The sequence below is a fragment of the Tachysurus vachellii genome, chromosome 1, assembly GCF_030014155.1.
Source record: "Tachysurus vachellii isolate PV-2020 chromosome 1, HZAU_Pvac_v1, whole genome shotgun sequence".
Classification (NCBI taxonomy): Eukaryota; Metazoa; Chordata; class Actinopteri; order Siluriformes; family Bagridae; genus Tachysurus; species Tachysurus vachellii.
Window position 1 is genome coordinate 33,629,115 of NC_083460.1, and position 17,816 is coordinate 33,646,930.

A 17,816-nucleotide genomic window follows, 5' to 3' on the forward strand; every position below is an offset into this window, starting at 1 on the left:
ATTACCGTTCCACAAACTTTCCAGACTTTCCAGAAAAAGGACTATTGATTTTTGATGGGGATGTTAAAATATATGACCTGATATAACTGCACCTTGCTAAGATGTTTGTCCAGTTTCAAGATAGAGATATATTATTTCTTTCTTATCCTTTCTAATACTTCAACCAAGGATCTAATATATAAAAGATGCTTTCAAACAACTAATGATTCAAAAGGATATTATTCAAAGCTGCAGTGTGATTCATTGATTCATATTCAGTTTCAGAAATCTAAAAAAAGCTGTACAAATCTTTGGGATATTCTTGTGTCCCTCAGTTAATAACATATTTCTTAGTGATTTGTGTGATGTTGTTTTACATAATGCTAATTATTCAACATTGCTCCAGTTACGTCTATGCCGCGAGCTAATCGATGGGACTTTATTGACTTAAAATTAAACACATATTCACCACAACAAAAGCAAGACAAGATTTTAGCAAAGAATAAACTCTGATAAAAGATCAACGAATCTCATTTTCAAATATGGGCTTTAGAGTTTTAAGGTTTTATCTCAGGAAAGATTGAATGCCAGACAGAACCTTATAATGCTAAGGTCAGGAAATGACATTTGTGTTTATTACAGCAATTCTATTTCCAGCAGTGGCGTAGCCAGGAATTAATTTCAGCACAGGGATAAGGAAATGTACCATATGATCTAAAGTCTCCACACGATCTGTTCTATTATACTGATAAGTGCAATGATTTAGCAACCAATCTTGATGTATTATTAATGTTACCCTAAAATAACTTGATAACAGTTCCACAGATTAAACATGAGTAAAATAATGTGCTAGTAAAAAGGGAAACAACTTCACTGTTATCATATAAAACCTAAACTTAAACCTGTAGAACTTCATCCACTTATCACATTGATATCCCTGAGCTGTGAGTGTAGCGAGCTAGCATTCAAATAGACACTGCAAAAGCATGTTTTTTTCAAAATATGATCAAATTCATAAGTATGATTACATTATTTTGTGCAGTATGTGAGTATAATACAAGCTGTACTCTTTGTGGTTATTAGCTCTGACTTCTGGTGATCTGGTGATCTGATCATTTATTTATTTTTTTGTCTGCCTCATGGATTTTACTTGTAAGCATCGTATAATAATGAAATCACAGGATTCTTTTTTAAACCACCAGTGAAGTCGTGTGCAATTACTTTCTAGAATGGCTGTACTCGTGCTTGATGCACATGAAGTGAAGAAGGCTTTGGCACAATGCATGTTGTGATAATGTCAGATAACATGTCTCAGATAACATGCCGAAATTCTGTGGTAAACTGCAAGCTCCTTTGAATATCATCATTGAGTTTTGCTTTTTGTTTAATTTTGTGTTTATTACTGCAATCGTAAAGTCCTGGAGTGATTGCTAATGCCTAGTTTAATCCATAGCTAGATCCATTTCCATCGACACCCCAACTATTGCCTACACACTGCTGAATGTGTTCTGCATATCATGCATCTGAAATCAGAAATGGAAATGTTTTTCCTCCACAAAATGTATATATTGTGTACAGTATATGAGACAGAAGGAAATCTGGAGAATTTGCAAGCATTTTCATTTACACACTGACTGTAAATCTTCCAACAGCAACCTTGTGAGAATGATGACTTGTGGAGAGTCTCTCTCTCTCTCTCTCTCTCTCTCTCTCTCTCTCTCTCTCTCTCTCTCTCTTTCACACTCACACACACACACACACACACACACACACACACACACACACACACTCACCCTATAGTTAGAGTGGGCTCGGTTGTTGATGAATTGTCCCAGGGGAGTGTGTTCTGTTTTGCCTGGTGAATACATGCCCTCTGATGGGCCGGTGGGGACGTGGTGGAAAATGAACCAGAAGCCTGTCTCCTGCAGAAACACCCCACACACACAAAGCATCTGCATTAAAGGCTTCACATAATGATACCAAAGGCAGTGAGAGAGGCCACACACATGCGTACACGGTTCTCCAATTTTCTGTCTCATACACACTGTCCATTACTGTTAGGTTCTGTTGCTCTTACACACTTAGAAACAATATGAAACATAAACGATTTTTCTGTGCTGTGCCAGATGGAGCTGTACTAGCTGTACAAGCTCACACTGATCCTGATGGTCATTAATCATACTTATCAGCGGTGTAACATCACTCACCTCAGAACCTGCAGCTGCACAGTCTATCAGGTTGTTGTTGGGGTTAGCAATCCAAAATGTGGAGGTTGCACTGAAAGACAGAGACCGAGGGAGATGTTGAGGATGCTGGGCATGAATTTGAAAATAAGCACCAACATTATAGTTCTAATTTCTATTTCCATTGGAATTCGTGTGTGTGTGTGCGTGTGTGTGTGTGTGTTTCCTGCCTTTATAGAGATATATTTATTTCTTTTTTATTATGATCCAAAAAATGCATGTAGTATCTATTATTATTTCTGACTTTACCAGAGCAGGTGTTTGATATTTTTGCCTTGATCAGGTGCACATTTCTAAACTGTTTACTGACACTTGGTGAAGGTCTTCTTTATTACCATCACCAAAACTCATGCAGAAGCTTATCACTGAAGACGTCTAGCCATAGTCGAGACTGGTATCAGCCTGACCTAAAATGTGTTCTGGGTTAACTTCCTAAAATTTGTCAAAGAACTGGTGGAAGAAGTTTGCTGCAGTTTCTAAAGTCAGGTCACAGAAGATATTTAAATAAGTAAAGGAAGGAATGTAGCCTTTATTATCGCCACACATACATTACAACACAGTGAAATTCTTTTCTTCACATACTGTATGCGAACTAAGGAAGTTGGGGTCGGAGTGCTGGGGCAGCTATGATACAGCACCCCTGGAGCAGATAGGGTTGAGGGCCTTGCTCAAGGGCCCAACAGTGGCAGCTTGGCAGTGCTGGGGCTTGAACCCTGATCCTCCAATCACCAACCCAAGCCTCCAATCAACAACCCTTAACCACTTGAGCCACCACTGCCCCTAAGCAAGCTACGCATTGTTTTTCTGTCTTTCTATGGCCAATAATCAATTTTTTAAAAATGAAAAAAGTCAAAAAGTCAATGAAACATTTCTTAACATTTATTAATAAGTTTTACCATGCCCCTGGTTTATGTTAAAAAATCTCTCCTGATAAAAAAACATCTATGTAATCATTAAAATCTTTTTTTTTTTTGTCCAAACAAACAAGGGCAGAATAAATGTAAATTTGTTGATGTTGCTGTCAAACCTAACGAACAAGATGTGCTAAAGTGATGCAATTTATTTGTTTGTGCCATACACCAAAGAAATCTGGTAATGAAATGATAGACATGCAATGACCTAGATGTGTCAAGTAACTTAAAATATATAACCTGCTGTTTCAACCCACCAAACTTGTAGGCGAGCAGGAGTATTGGTACAGATAAGTCCTGAATTAAATGAAAATAAATAACAATTTATCTACTTTAACTGTGCTCACTGACATCATCTAACTCTCAATGAACGTTTCTTCTTTTGTGATGCTTTTACAGGCTTTTACCTCAGCCTCTTTTAGCTTTTGTTTGGGTTTTCTCCCTTCAGTTTCCTCTTCGGGATGTGCAATGCAGCTCGATTCGGTGATTGATTTGGCCATTGTAAAACCTTCCACTTTTTCCCCCTGATAAAGTCCTTTGTTGAGTTGTCAGTGTGTTTTAGACCTTTGACTTGCTGCATGATGACGTTCATGCAGGCATGCTGAAACTCATGTTTATTATCAGCAGGAGGGTGACAGCAACACCAGGTCATCTGCATCGAGTGGGAATTTCGCTCCCCTGTCGTGCAGTGTGAATCTGGGTGATGCAGACTGTTTCAACTCCCCTGCTAGTAGCTTTGTATGTAGGTCAATGGTACATCAGTGGATAAGACATAGGGCTTCTGATCAGACCGTAGTTTAAATCCCAGCATCACCATGCTGCCACTGATGGGCCCTTGACAATGGGCCTTAATCTCATCTGCTCAGTTGTATCAGACTACAATTGTCAGGCCCCGGGATACGGAAGGAAGGAGACAGACCCATTCGCAGGAAAGCTTCAAATGAAAGGGGTTTAATACATGAGGAAGACAAACAAACATATCCACACCACACAGGGAACTAACGTAATTAAACTAATGAATCCGCGCTGCCATCGGCAACGCGGCTCACATATATACACACACACAAGTCAATCACACGATCGGGAACAGGTGTGGAGACAGTGAGGAGCAGACTAAGGCGGGGCAGACACGTGACAATAACAACAACCGCACGTGTCCAAAAGTCCGCGCTGATCCCTGACAACAATAGAAGACTTTCATTTTGTCACATATACATTACAGCAAAGTGAAATTCTTTCTTCACATATCCCAACTTTTGGAGGCTGGGTTCAGAGCACAGAGTCAGCCAAGGTACCCATAACAGCGGCAGCTTGGCAGCGCTGTGGCTTGAACAACGATCCTCCGATCAACTACCTAGTTCCTTAACCGCCTGAGCCACCACTGCACATCAAGGTTCAATTAATCGGATTCTATACTTCCTGATTGACAGGAAGGAATTAGTGTTAAATCTATAATGAATTCAAAAAGTTCACCGATTTATAAGTTGCTCAAAAACCCCGGGTTATACAACTCCATTTGAAGATATACATCTGTAGAAACCCAATGAATTATAATCACACTCTCCAGTATCACCTAGATGAAGATGCGCTCCCTTCTGAGTCTGGTTCCTCTCAAGATTTTTTCCTTATATCATCCCAAGGAGTTTTTCCTTGCCATCATTGCCTCAGGCCTGCTCATCAGGGACAAATATAAATTAATTATATTATAAACTATTATATTATTATTATATAATTATTATATATATTATATTATAAACTATTATAAAATAACGTTTTTATTCAGATTTTTTTATATTCCTGTAAAGCTGCTTTGAGACAATGTATTTTTGTTAGTGCTATACAGAAGAAATTGAAATTGAATTGAAATTTAAACGCAAGTTGCTTTGGATAAGGGCGTCTTCCAAAAGATATAAATGTAATGTAAGTAGGTAGCTAGCAAATTACTGTGTATCCATGTTATTACTGTGCTGTGAAGAGTGTACCTTCTAATTTACATCTCTCTTTATGATCAACGCCATGGTTCAGATCTGGCTCTATCATCCACTGATGGAAGAGAGGGGGTAGATTACCCATGCATCAGATGGACTATGGACAGTAATTACGGACCTATTAATTAACCTACCTGGTAGGTGTAACTAGCAAAATCATAGCATTGCATAACTGCTGATTAGCACATGTGTAGATTGGACTGAATTGTTTCTCCTGATCTAGATTAATGTAATGTAATGCTGTTAACCAAAACAATAGTTCAGAGAATAGACTGAGGGCACAAGCACACTGGCACACACCAACAGACCAGACACATGTCTTCAATTGAGGCAGGAAAAACAGACGCCTATTTTAGGCATGTCTGCACTGTTGCAGCAATCACTTGCTGCAACGTGTCTGGTATTAGGTTTTGGCTTTTGTGTGCAAGTGAGAGAACACCGTCAATCTAATTACAGTGCTGTAGCTGCACGTGCTTGCCTCCGTGCCGTGACTAGAACCAGAGCGTTGGCTCTGGAATTAAAACAGTGTTTATCTATGCACACTTTGCAGCTCACTGCGTTCCAGCTACTCTCTCTCTCTCTCTCTCTCTCTCTCTCTCTCTCTCTCACACACACACACACATATTCTGAACATCAACTCAAAGGCGACAGTTTGGAAAAAGTAATCCGCTGCTGCGGGGCTTGTGTGGCTCTGATCAATGTGTGCAGCCTACATGAGCTTCATCACATTACTCATCTTCAGACGTGAACATCAATATGCAAAGTGCTAAACTCCAAGAGTTCCCCCTGATATTTATCAAGTGTATATGTGGCATTTCTGCATAATCACAAGGCTGACTACCTTGTATAGCTGGCTAGCATTTTATCATCCTCTGCATAAGTACCAATGTGTTGCCTGTAGCGCTCTCCTGGGACATTTGAAGAGCTCATCCAATGTATGGTTTTGAGTTAGCTATTTAACTAGGTTATGCAGGAAGAGGTTAGTTATTGAGGTGTCTTCAGTGATAATTCATTCTAGAACTGATTCTAGTTGCTAGCGTTAATATTTTTGTTTAGTTATTGTTTTTAGCCACTCCAATCAGAGTTGCTAACTTTTTGGGCTGAAAGCAGCTAATGGTTAAGGAGTCAAGCAAACTATTTACATATTGACAAGCTACAAAGACAAAAATAAGAAGTGAGCTGTACATTAGAAAAATAGTTATGGTTGAAAATATTTGCTTTAATTGCTTGTAAATATAGCCAAAAAATGGACAAAGGACAAAGACAAAGTAGATTGAACTTTCTCTTACAAGTCATGTACAGTATACTGTATCTGTTATGTTAGCTGTAGATCTGCAGCAAATACAAGACAAATTAGCCCCAAGACATTTTTCAGGGTTTAAGAAATCACTAAAAGGATTGACTAAGCAGATATTAACCCACTGGCATAATGATATTTAATACTAGTGACTTTATTGTACGTACCAAATAGGTAGCTAGTTATTTGCTTGTTTGGTTAGTAGCAAGCAAGCCTTTCATTTTAGCAATGAAATCATTAGAGTTTATAATAGTTAAAAATGTTATATAGGTAAATACGTATATGAGCGATGTGCTGCTGCATGATTTTTGTACAGTATAAGCCACATAAGGTAATCATATTGCTCTTAACAGAGCTTATGGAATGATGATATTTGGGAAAACATAAATTTTTCATTTTAAAATAGAAAAGAAAGTGACCATGAGGCTAAACTATAAAGACAGATACTTATAGAGAGTTTTTGTACTAAATTGGGATTTTATATTATAAATTGGTTTAAATGCATCAAAATGAAGACATCGGCTTCAGATCCTAAAACAAACTACTAATTTAACATTTGAACTTCATTTTGTCTAGACTTTGCTTGTTGGAACACATCTTGAATTAAACATTAATCTGCATTAGATGAGCGGGTTGAGAGAGAATATTAAGTGATGATGAGACCGCCAGAGTTCAGTGGCGCCTTTCATTCTGCACTGATCTACTGATTTTAATTAGTGGAGATTAACTGAGGTCCCAAAACATGTAGGCCTAAGTATATTTTGAGATAAAAAAAAACATTATGGAGGGATGCTGGCGTGAAGGAGAGCTTGTTAGTATGATCGCAGAGCTCTACTGCGTGTAGTTGGAGAGGAAACTAGTGGCAATTAGGAACAGGACTGTAGCGGTTTGATGAGGGTAATGAGTTATGTCGCAGCATATGATGGGTTGAGAATTTGAACTTGATTTCAAAACCTGACTGACAATTTTTAATTAGTTTACAGCCTAATCTCTGTTCCTCTGTATGTAAAGCTTGAAAAAATTGTGGATGGTGCTGGAACATTCTCAATGAGTACAGACTTAAACCACAGACTCATCATTTCGTTCAAGAATCTCCTTCTCTCATCTCATCTCACTCATTTTCTACCGCTTATCCGAACTACCTCGGGTCACGGGGAGCCTGTGCCTATCTCAGGCGTCATCGGGCATCAAGGCAGGATACACCCTGGACGGAGTGCCAACCCATCGCAGGGCACACACACTCTCATTCACTCACACACTCACACACTACGGACAATTTTCCAGAGATGCCAATCAACCTACCATGCATGTCTTTGGACCGGGGGAGGAAACCGGAGTACCCGGAGGAAACCCCCGATCTAGAAGAATCTCCTTCTATTAAATCTTATTTTTGTTTTAAACTAGAAGAGCAAGCATGTTGTTTTTGATTTGTTGTCTTCTGTCTTCATGTCGTAGCTCCCACGGCAACTAACACTATACAATCATGTCTCGGTTTTCTGTTCTAGTCATCTCTGTGTCCGTGTCCTGTCATTGGTTGTTGCCCAAATGTAATCGTCTCTTCTGTGTCAAACCTGTTTTGATCTCTGATATGGACTCAGATGGATTCAAAGGAATATTTCTGCACTTAAATGACAATTTTCACCTGTTAATCAATTACATAGCTCAAGTAGGATCTCTATTTCCCTCATGAGCTCATAATTAGCTAAATGAATAACAGCAACTAGTAAAGTCCCCTCAGCAGCTACTTTAGAACATCTATTGAAATGATTCTCTGGAGTCAGTCATCACTTGATTACTAGACACATGGCATCATTTTGTATTTATTTTTTATGTTTGTCTTTGTTGCTTATAGAAAAAGCATGATTGGAAGTGCAGTTCCTAAAAACATGTTCGTTTGTATTACTATAATTAGAGTAAAAATTATGGATTGAGTAAGTGCTGAAAATATCGGAAGGTTTTTCACTGTCCATTAATAAATTAAATAAATGTGTGAAAAATGAGAAATGTATCAAATAGATCTATATCCATAATACTGGACGATTATTTGTCACAAATTCAGCACTTCCATTCAGTGTAATTGTGTAAACTGCAAAAACACATGCTTGAAAACGGTAGTTTTGTAAACGCCACTCGATCTGTACATTTTTGCCAAGGTATAATTACGTGTTGTATATGGCTCTATGATTACTATTTCAATATTTGTAGCTCTCTTGCCTGCAGTCCTGCCGTGGTTTGGCCACGTAGCCTGGGTATGCGCCTTCTGTGATGTCTCGACACATCCTGCTGTCTCGGTCAGAGGGAAGTAAAGTGCTGGCCTTGATCAACATGCCGAGGCAGTGTTTGAACGTGTTCCTCTCCTCTGGGCCATCCTCAGTAAAGAAACAGTGTCCCAGCGCGTCATAACCCACCACATCTTTTACCTGTAGCACAGAGAAAGATGCCAGTGTTAAAAATACACTCTGTGGTTCAATGTTAATGCTATCGTCTGAAGATATTTTAACCCTGATGATGCTCTAGCCATCTGTAGGGAATTAACCAAAAAAGTGTAAAAGCTAAAACGGGAAAGTCTGTGTACATGAGTGTGTGATTATGCGTGCCTGGTGATCTGCGATAGAAATGTGACCAGTATATATAGTGGTTCATAATAATGAATAAAGGAATGCAATTTCTGCTTAAGTAGTGTTTAGGGTTTGTGTTAGAGAGTCTCCAAATATACAGCAAAGAACAAAAGTCAGAGTCCACCATCATGAACCAAGTGATTATTTCAGCAGGACAAGGAATGTCTTACTACAGATCTTGTGCTTTGATATCAGTGGTCCTCAAAAATTGGAACATGCAAATAAAAAAGCAGTTTGTTGTATTATAATTTACAGATGAATATAAAGGCTGAATTAAATCAAATTAAACTAGAGAATTTCGGCTGGATCTACGTTAATGTGCATTGTCGGTCAGTGTTTAATCCAAAATTATGCTACATCATATATTTCAGAGCTGCAAGCTGATTAAAAACCACTTACGGTATTTAGTTCATAACTAAGCATTCACTTCAAATGCAGAGCTGTTTTTCATATTGGATTCTAAACCCATGAATATCATTTCAGGAGCTCCATCACCGGTGCACTTAAGCTGCACCTTCTGCTGAGTTGATGAAGAATGTGCAAATTCATATCTCATAGCTTAACACAGTGCTTTTGATTGTTGAGGGCTGTCACAGTGAGCTTTGTGTGTGAGCTCCAGGTTTTAACAGCATTGTTGAAAAACGCTTCTATTCTGAGCTAAGAATTCGGCCAGTGCTGTATGTTGCACGCTACGAAGAAGGTGAATGATGAAATAACAAAAAGACAATGTTGTTTTCAAAAGTGACGCACCTGGATAACAAGCTGTGAGTGAATGTGTGTGGTAAAGAGTGTGTGGTGAAGCTTGTTAGGAAGGCAGCTGGGAGGCAACAGATGGCAGTGTGATTGTGTGGTAAATGGAGGAAATGTCAGGCCACACAGCGATGCTTTTCCAGCAAGCACTAGTGTTTAGAGTGTGGAGTCATATGCAAAACTAAATGAACTCTGGTAACCTTTCTGGATAGGATGGAGACTAACAACAAAAAAGATCTGAGACCCTTCTGCCTGTTGTTACATCTGCTTGTGTATAATGAATTGAAAGAAAAAGATGTCCTGCTGATATGGCCGTGTCTCCGTCTGAGAGAATACGGTGGCCATATAACCTTTACAGGTTCCGAGTGACACAAACGCTATGAACACAAGAAACTCCACAATATACTCTTTTATCTATGCTAATTGCCTGATTATAAAGATATAAAAGTTCATTAATTTTTGACAGGTTGAACTCACACTGGTGTTATTAACAGAGAAAGAGCCAGAGAGTTTCATGTTACTCACCAGCAGGCCGTTGGTCCCATGTATGGTGACGCAGCGGGAGAAACTGTGATGGATGGACAGGTCCTTCACATAGGTGGGCGGGTCATAGCCTCCTCTCTCATCCACATCTCCGTTCATGTGGAAGTGGACAGGGTAATGACCCATAGACTGCTGTCCCATGTGCATGAACTCAACACCTTGAATGTGCACTGCTTTAAAACCATGCTCTGCCTGAAATGGGAGAAAACATAAACTGTAAATAAAGAAATATTCCATCAACCCTCCACATATGTCGCATACCACAACAATCTTCATTTATGTCAACTATGTATGTTTTTGCACAATTTTAAATATGTAGGCCTTACTGTGACCTAGATCACATCAGCAAGTCTATAGAATGTGGTAGAGAATAGATGTAGAAGAGAGGTGTAGAAGAGTTCAGTTTCAGTTCTTGGCATACTGTAGCTCTGCAGGTCATTTTGATGACCTTTTAGCTATATGCATCCAATGGCTAAGCACCCAGAAATGTTGCATTGTGTATATAAAAGAATTGGTGGAAAGGGAACTGTATTTTTGTCATATATCATTAAGGACTTGTGCACTTCAGAGCTTTGGCAGTGTAGAGATGGACGAGGACAAAATTAACAGGTCTTAGGCCAACTTAGCAAAAGAGTTTTCATTGGTCTGTGACCATATTACTAGGACAGGAACGTGGCTGAAAACATAAGCCTAAACAAGCACTAAAGTACATTATATATCATATAGTAGGTGGGCTGCTGTTGAATAAATCCTGCTTCTTTATTCTGTTGAATTCCTTCATTTATTCTTATACAGAGTGACTTATATATACTTCAATTTTTTATACAACTGAGGGATGAGTGACTTGCTTAAGGACCTGGAAGTGGCAAATCAGCGGTCCTGGGATTTTAACTTACAGGCTTCCGATCAGTAGCCAACCACTGAACTATTACTGATGTGGAAGTGGAAAGAACCATTTCAGAAGTCAAATCATTTTATATATATGTTAATGTAAAAGTTAATAAAGCTGCAGTACTGCTAAAAAGAGTGAGTGAAAGTGCAGCATTTGTCTAAAATATTGGAGTCATTTAAAATATAGGGTGTAATTTAAAGTTTTCAAAGTAAGGCTATGTTTCAATATTATGTAACAGTAGTTACTTACTACACTAAATCACACACACATATATATATATATATATATATATATATATAATATATATATATATATATATATATATATATATATATATATATATATATATATATATAAAACAATTCCTCACCTTATACATATCTGAATACTGTATGTATAAGGTGAGGAATTGTTTTATTTTCCTTGATATTTTTGAATAACAAATCAGAGGTCTCATTTTAAAATGACATAAAGATTTTACACCTAAGATTTTTATATATAATGTCAATGCTCCCAGAAATTTTTATGCCAGTTGCATTTGATGGATTTTTAGTGGATCAAATAAAAATGACCTTAGATGCTTTCATGCACATGAAGAAAATGTCTATCCACTTTTTTAATATCCTCTAAACTTGAATATGGCTTCATGGATCATTTTGTTTAAAGGTAGATACAGCTGAAGAGAGATCAATTGAGAGAAGAGCCAAAGAGAAAAAGAAATAGACTGGTAAAAACCGAGAGAGAGAGAGAGAGAGAGAGAGAGAGAGAGAGAGAGAGAGAGAGAGAGAGAGAGGGTGATCGGAAATGAGAGGAAGAGCAAAAGAAAGTTGTGACAGAGGAGAGAGGGAGATGAGAAATTAAAAAGAAAATGAATGAGGTGAAGAGAGAGTGTAAAAAAGGTGGAGAGCAAGATTAGGATGTCATGTGAGTAATAAGCAGAGAAAAAGGCCAACGGGGCAGTGCAATAATAAAGGGAAGAGAAACAAATGAATGGAAATGGAAATGTGCCTGCTCTGTGCTGTTTGCATATTAAATAAAGCATGAATGCATGTATGAAGTTGAGATCCGGGTCTTGTGTCAACCTTTGAAAAGAAAAAAGTGACACCTAGGATCTCTTTACTGGACTGAGAAATCACAATGCATGAAGTGACCCGATGCTTCCTGAGGGACTATGGACGAAAGGACAATGTGTGTTTCAAATCTTTTCAGCAGCCAAGGTGAGCGTCTTCCTACGTGACTCCCAAAGTGACCTACATCTCATCTCAAGTATTTCAACTCTATATATAGACATTCCAAATTAAAAGTCTGGACACACTTTTTTTACCTAACACTATGAAATAACAAAGAGATTCATGCAGTGAAAAAGAAAAGTGTTAACAAAATCATAAATTGTCTATTTTTCAAATTCAGTATTGCTGACGAAGCATCGTCTCATCCGCCTTCGCAATGAGCTGCTTTAATTTTTTAAGTGTTGCCTGATTTGGCACTGCCGTAGTGATATTCAGTACTTGAATAAGAAGTCAGTTTTCCAAACAAGGCTTTAATACCTTATCTGGGCTACATTTGTCTGGTGGTAAACCTTGTGTTCTTAAGTTTTATAAACATATAATCGTGCTCACTTATTTACATGAAATCATATATTAATATCTAAGCTTGCATTATTTATAAACCTATAACCTATTACACATGATTGAGTTTTGGATTAAAGCCATTTACTTTAAATCACCACTTAAATAAGTTAGTCAATAACCATACCACCAAGATAATACATACGAGAACTTTGATAATGATGGGCTTCTTGGACCCCTGGGAGGTCATCAACCACACTTTGAGAAACGCTTATCTATAATATAGAATATTATACACACACCACTTTGTCCATTATCTCTTTTTCGTCACTTGCTTCTATTACGATACAGTTTTTAATGTGTCCTTGACAACTTGCCCTCACTGTTCCCTTTTGGTTGAATCCCTGCTGCCATCTTAATGACCGCTCCATCATGTTAATTAGCTAAACTGAAGTTTCTTGGATGATAAAAGGGTTTGTGAACATGACTAGAGTTTTCAGAGGGAGTAATTAACCAGAACCCCTGTGATCTGACGTCTTCTGTTTTAAAACCGTGGACAAAGCTGCTTATTACAGAATGAACAGTAGCATAAAAATATATTCAGTATTCGATTATGTAACATAACAAACAGACTAAAATCTGAACTGCTGCATGGAAGCTAGGGTCTATGATTTTAACTACTCTGCGCATGACAGCTGCTTTATTCTATTGTATTTTCCTGCGAGGGCCGGTAAGAAATTCTAATCTAATTCTAAATTGTATGTGACTGATAAAATTTAGAATTAGATTAGAATTTCTTACCGGAATGCAATTAAATGCTTTTTAAAACTGGTCATGTCATACGAATAGTATATTTTCTTTTATTTTGAATCTAAGAATAAAATTACTATCAATCAATTTAATGAATGAATTTAATTATACAGGTAAGAGAAGGAAAATATCTATATGTAGAAAATATAAATATATAATATACGATTATAGATCTGCGGCAGTATATATGACTATTATAAATTCCGCCTGTTCTTAGGTTTCAATAGACTATCAGGTGTGTCTGCTCCACGGATGAAATAAAAACCTGCAGCCACACCAGCTCTTCAGGATAAGATTGGACACCCCTGTTCTAATGCCTACTCTGTGTGAATGATGTGAATGAAATGGACTGCAAACTGGCTGAAAAGCCGCTTCAGCAAAACAAGTGCAAGAGAGTTTCTGTAATAAAAAATGAACTTCCTGAAAGACAGACTTTTTCCATTGGGATGCAATGGACACTTATATTGTAAGTGTCACACTTCCAAGATGTGAGCGATAGGAATAAAGAGTACTTAAACACAGGCAGAAATAAAGATGTACAGTATACAGGGTGAGTGTGCCATGTCCTCTGAACCTGTCTGAACGGGTGTAGCTGAATTTGATCTGATATCTGAAGAGCTTTTCTTCTGTTGTGGAAGTTCCGAGGTTAGAGAGATTTAAAGAATAAATTATAACACTGGTAGACACAAGCAAGAGTAAAAAGGTTACACAATTTATTGTGCTCAGCTGTGCAGCAGGACCCAACACTCCACATGCAGCATGAGGGATGAAGGGCCACGATCATTGATTACATCAAGGTTTTATAGACAGAACTCAAGAAAACAGAAGATATGTAAAAGCAAAACATCATCAATCATTGGCTCAAAATTACCGCATGCATCTCCTGACCAAGCTAATCTGACCAGGCCAAGGTCTTCTAGAGGACGTATTGGACATTGTTTATGGACAACTCGTCCCCAGTCCCTACTGCCCTTGTCATAATCTTAGCAAAACCTACTGATGACAATGTCAGTCTCTGGTCATGACGCACACAGGGTACAAGCATAGAAGGAAAAAGCCTTCTTAAGATTAGAAATTTCCACCACACTTCCTACTGTTACATCCTGGTCAAAGACAAGACACAAAACGTTATTTAGGCAAAAATACTCCTCCTGTCAATCAAAGACAGTCTAGAGTAAGGTGTCCAGATATAAATGAGCTAACCATTTGTATGACAAATAACAGTAAGTCCAAAGGGTTACAAAAATTGCATTGTTTTCTCTCCATTATTTGTGCATTAATTAAAACCATTTGAATCCTTACATTATTTTAATTCAGCGAAACCTTGGCTTTCTGCTTAAGCCGAACCTTAAGGGCTGCCAACAAGAATAATTCAGCTGATAAACATTGTTCAACAACTGTTAAAATCCTTCCAACATGATAATTGGATAATTATTATTAAACCATTTATAGCTATCAAGAAACCTGCAAAAGGTCCAAGAGATCAGTTTTCTTATAAAATAGAAAGAAATTGCCATTAACCTACTTTGACTGTAAGGTCACTGGCTTATTCATGTGTGCGTTTTGTGAAAAATTCCAATTTGGTGAACATTAAAAAAGATGTTAATAAAAAGCCAGACAGGTTTGCCGTAGCTGTACGATAGAGTCTTGTTTAACAGCTTAAAAAAGCTGCTTGCTTCCAAAAAAACTCACTTTTGTTTGAGAATTAATCACAGCTCCATGTAGCAGAACATCATGGTCAAATGTTCAGTAAAAAATAAAAATAAAAAGTTGTGTGTCAAAGAGAGAGAGAATGAGAGAGAGAGAGAGAGAGAGAGAGAGAGAGAGAGAGAGAGATTGATTGATTGACAGAATGAGATACAGAGAGAGGGACAAATAAATAGAGACCAGCAGAGAGTTACAGATAGAGGGAGAGATATAGAGGGACAGATGGATAGAGACAGACAGAGAGGGAGAGATGGATAAAAAGAGAGAGAGACATAGAGTCTGTTAAGAGAGAAAAATAATATATTTTTTGTAATTACGGTAAAATAATAGAAAAAAATCAGCTTTGACATTATGACTACAGCCCTTTCCTGAGCTTTTTGTGACAATTAGCCTTAATAAAGTCCTGATATAATACAGCAAATAACTGCAAGTTAAGCATAAACTGAGTCTGAATACAAATAAATATTGATGTAAGTTTTAAGTTGCCAGCTGTGAGGAAAGTCTGAAGAGAGATTTCATCCAACTGCTCTTGCACTGACCGACTTTCTTTCCATAAAATGCCAGCTCTTTACTACTGATGACTTGTCCAGCAACCTACTTTCACAGGCCTCATTACCTTTGGGTCATTAGCAGGTGGAGTTGTGACCTAGTTGTGCTGTGTAACATGGTGGGGTTTTTTCCTGCTTTTTTTCAATACACAAGGAAAAGCAACCTTACTGATGACAGCTAAGGTGAGGAGGGAACAGGAGCAGCAAGATATAGAGCAATTACTGCAAAAACCAGCTGCCTCCATGACCCTTTTGCATACACACACACACACTGACAGCATCTCCAAGCAGCCCAGTTTTGGCACAGGAGTTGTTCTAGCCGACGTGTGTGACAGCGCACTAACGTCTAACTTTAGCTGCCATCTTCACAGGCCCTCACTCCCTAAACTGAAGCGCACTATTCTTTTTTCCACAAACATGTCAAGCGTTCGAGCGAGAAAGCATACGAAGTGTTGTGTAAGAATGTCATACCTTGAGGTGACCGCCGAAAGTGTCGAAGCTGAAGAACTTGCAGGATTCAGAGCCATAGCAGGAAGCCTCCATTTCCCCTCGGATGAGGATGTTACGGCTCAGGAGACCCACCTCTGCACGCATGTCCACCCCATCCACCAGCTCGCCAATGTGCAGGAACATGGGTTTACCTAGATAACACACACACACACACACACACACACACACACACACACACACACACACAGCTGTTACACATCAAATTTGTGTATTAGACACCAGCACTTTCGGTAGAGCTTTATGTTTCCTCTTTAATGGTTCTCAGTTGTCTCAGATTAGAATTCACAAATTCACACTAGCTTCTTATATTTAAATTTTTTTAATAAAAAACGAGTAGCTTACAAATAACGTCAGGTGAATCTAATGACAATTTTAACAATTAAAATTCACTGGGATTGGCATCAACAGGGACGCCTCAGACACCAAGAAGTCTAGTACTGTTTGTTACTAATTTGGTTAAAAAATATTCCTTAAAATACACATTCTTTGGCTCAATACAAAGTTGTATTTGGTTTATATGGTGTTGGCTAGATCCCCAGAAATCTTACCTTTAACAACTTAAGTTTGAGATCCTGCACTAACAAGAACTTTGTAACACTGGGCAGATAAACCGATTTGAAATAGTCTTTCATAGCTACTGTATAAAATGGGTCTTGCCTTCCTGAACGTGCATATGTAACAAACCAGGCAAAGACAAACACAAAGGAAGTCACATTTCTGACATTCGCCTTTCTCTGACCTTGACCTTGAACATTCAACGTTTCACTCTTGAGATATTAAAAATATATGCTGTGAGTTAAAGGTTCAGGTTTTAAAAGCCCCAATAGATGGCCACAACATTACTGTACAATACAAATTTAAACAACGTGACTAAAGATTAAAAAAAAAAGTTAACAAATAAAAGTGCACTATTTTATTAATGAGTTAAAGTCCCAGGCTGCAGAACAGTAATAAATATGTACAACATGTTAACTGTTTAACCATCAGAGTCTATAAAACAATGTAACCTGCAAATTCAGCTATCAGGAAATTGATTTTACATAGTAAGCTAGCCGACTTGGATAATCTTTCTCCGAGTAATAATACATGCACAAGCTGATGTCATAACCTTTAAAGCAATAAAAAGTTACACATAAAACCTGTTATATAAACAAAATTTAATGTAAACAAATAGTTTGAATTATGTAGAGTGAGTGTGATGAATTCACGCGGTATCATCTTGATCCACTTATGTTCTGAGACCTCGCGAGGATGTTGGCAGTGACAGAAAAAAAAACCGATTATACAGTGATGTTTAATTAACTTGATTGAACCATGTGTGGCATGATAATGTGGTGAGATCAAGCAGTCTGGTGTCTGTGCAGAGTTTGATTTCATTCCAGAGACTTAAGAAATCATGTACGAAAACAAAAACTTTTAAAGGATTCATATGTTACTGTATACATGTTTGAA

The 17,816-nt window shown here is 37.9% G+C and overlaps 1 protein-coding gene across 1 annotated transcript in view; it reads right to left on the reverse strand.

Annotated features, from left to right (window-relative positions):
• LOC132855214 (cell migration-inducing and hyaluronan-binding protein-like) overlaps positions 1–17,816 on the reverse strand; it is a 128,296-nt gene that overhangs the window by 16,078 nt on the left and 94,402 nt on the right. Inside the window, exons 12-16 of the mRNA XM_060884013.1 lie at positions 16,326–16,495; positions 10,312–10,521; positions 8,633–8,838; positions 2,187–2,256; positions 1,773–1,901 (exon numbers count right to left, since the gene is read on the reverse strand). Coding sequence (XP_060739996.1) covers positions 1,773–1,901; positions 2,187–2,256; positions 8,633–8,838; positions 10,312–10,521; positions 16,326–16,495 — 785 coding nt within the window. The remainder of the gene's footprint in view (positions 1–1,772; positions 1,902–2,186; positions 2,257–8,632; positions 8,839–10,311; positions 10,522–16,325; positions 16,496–17,816) is intronic.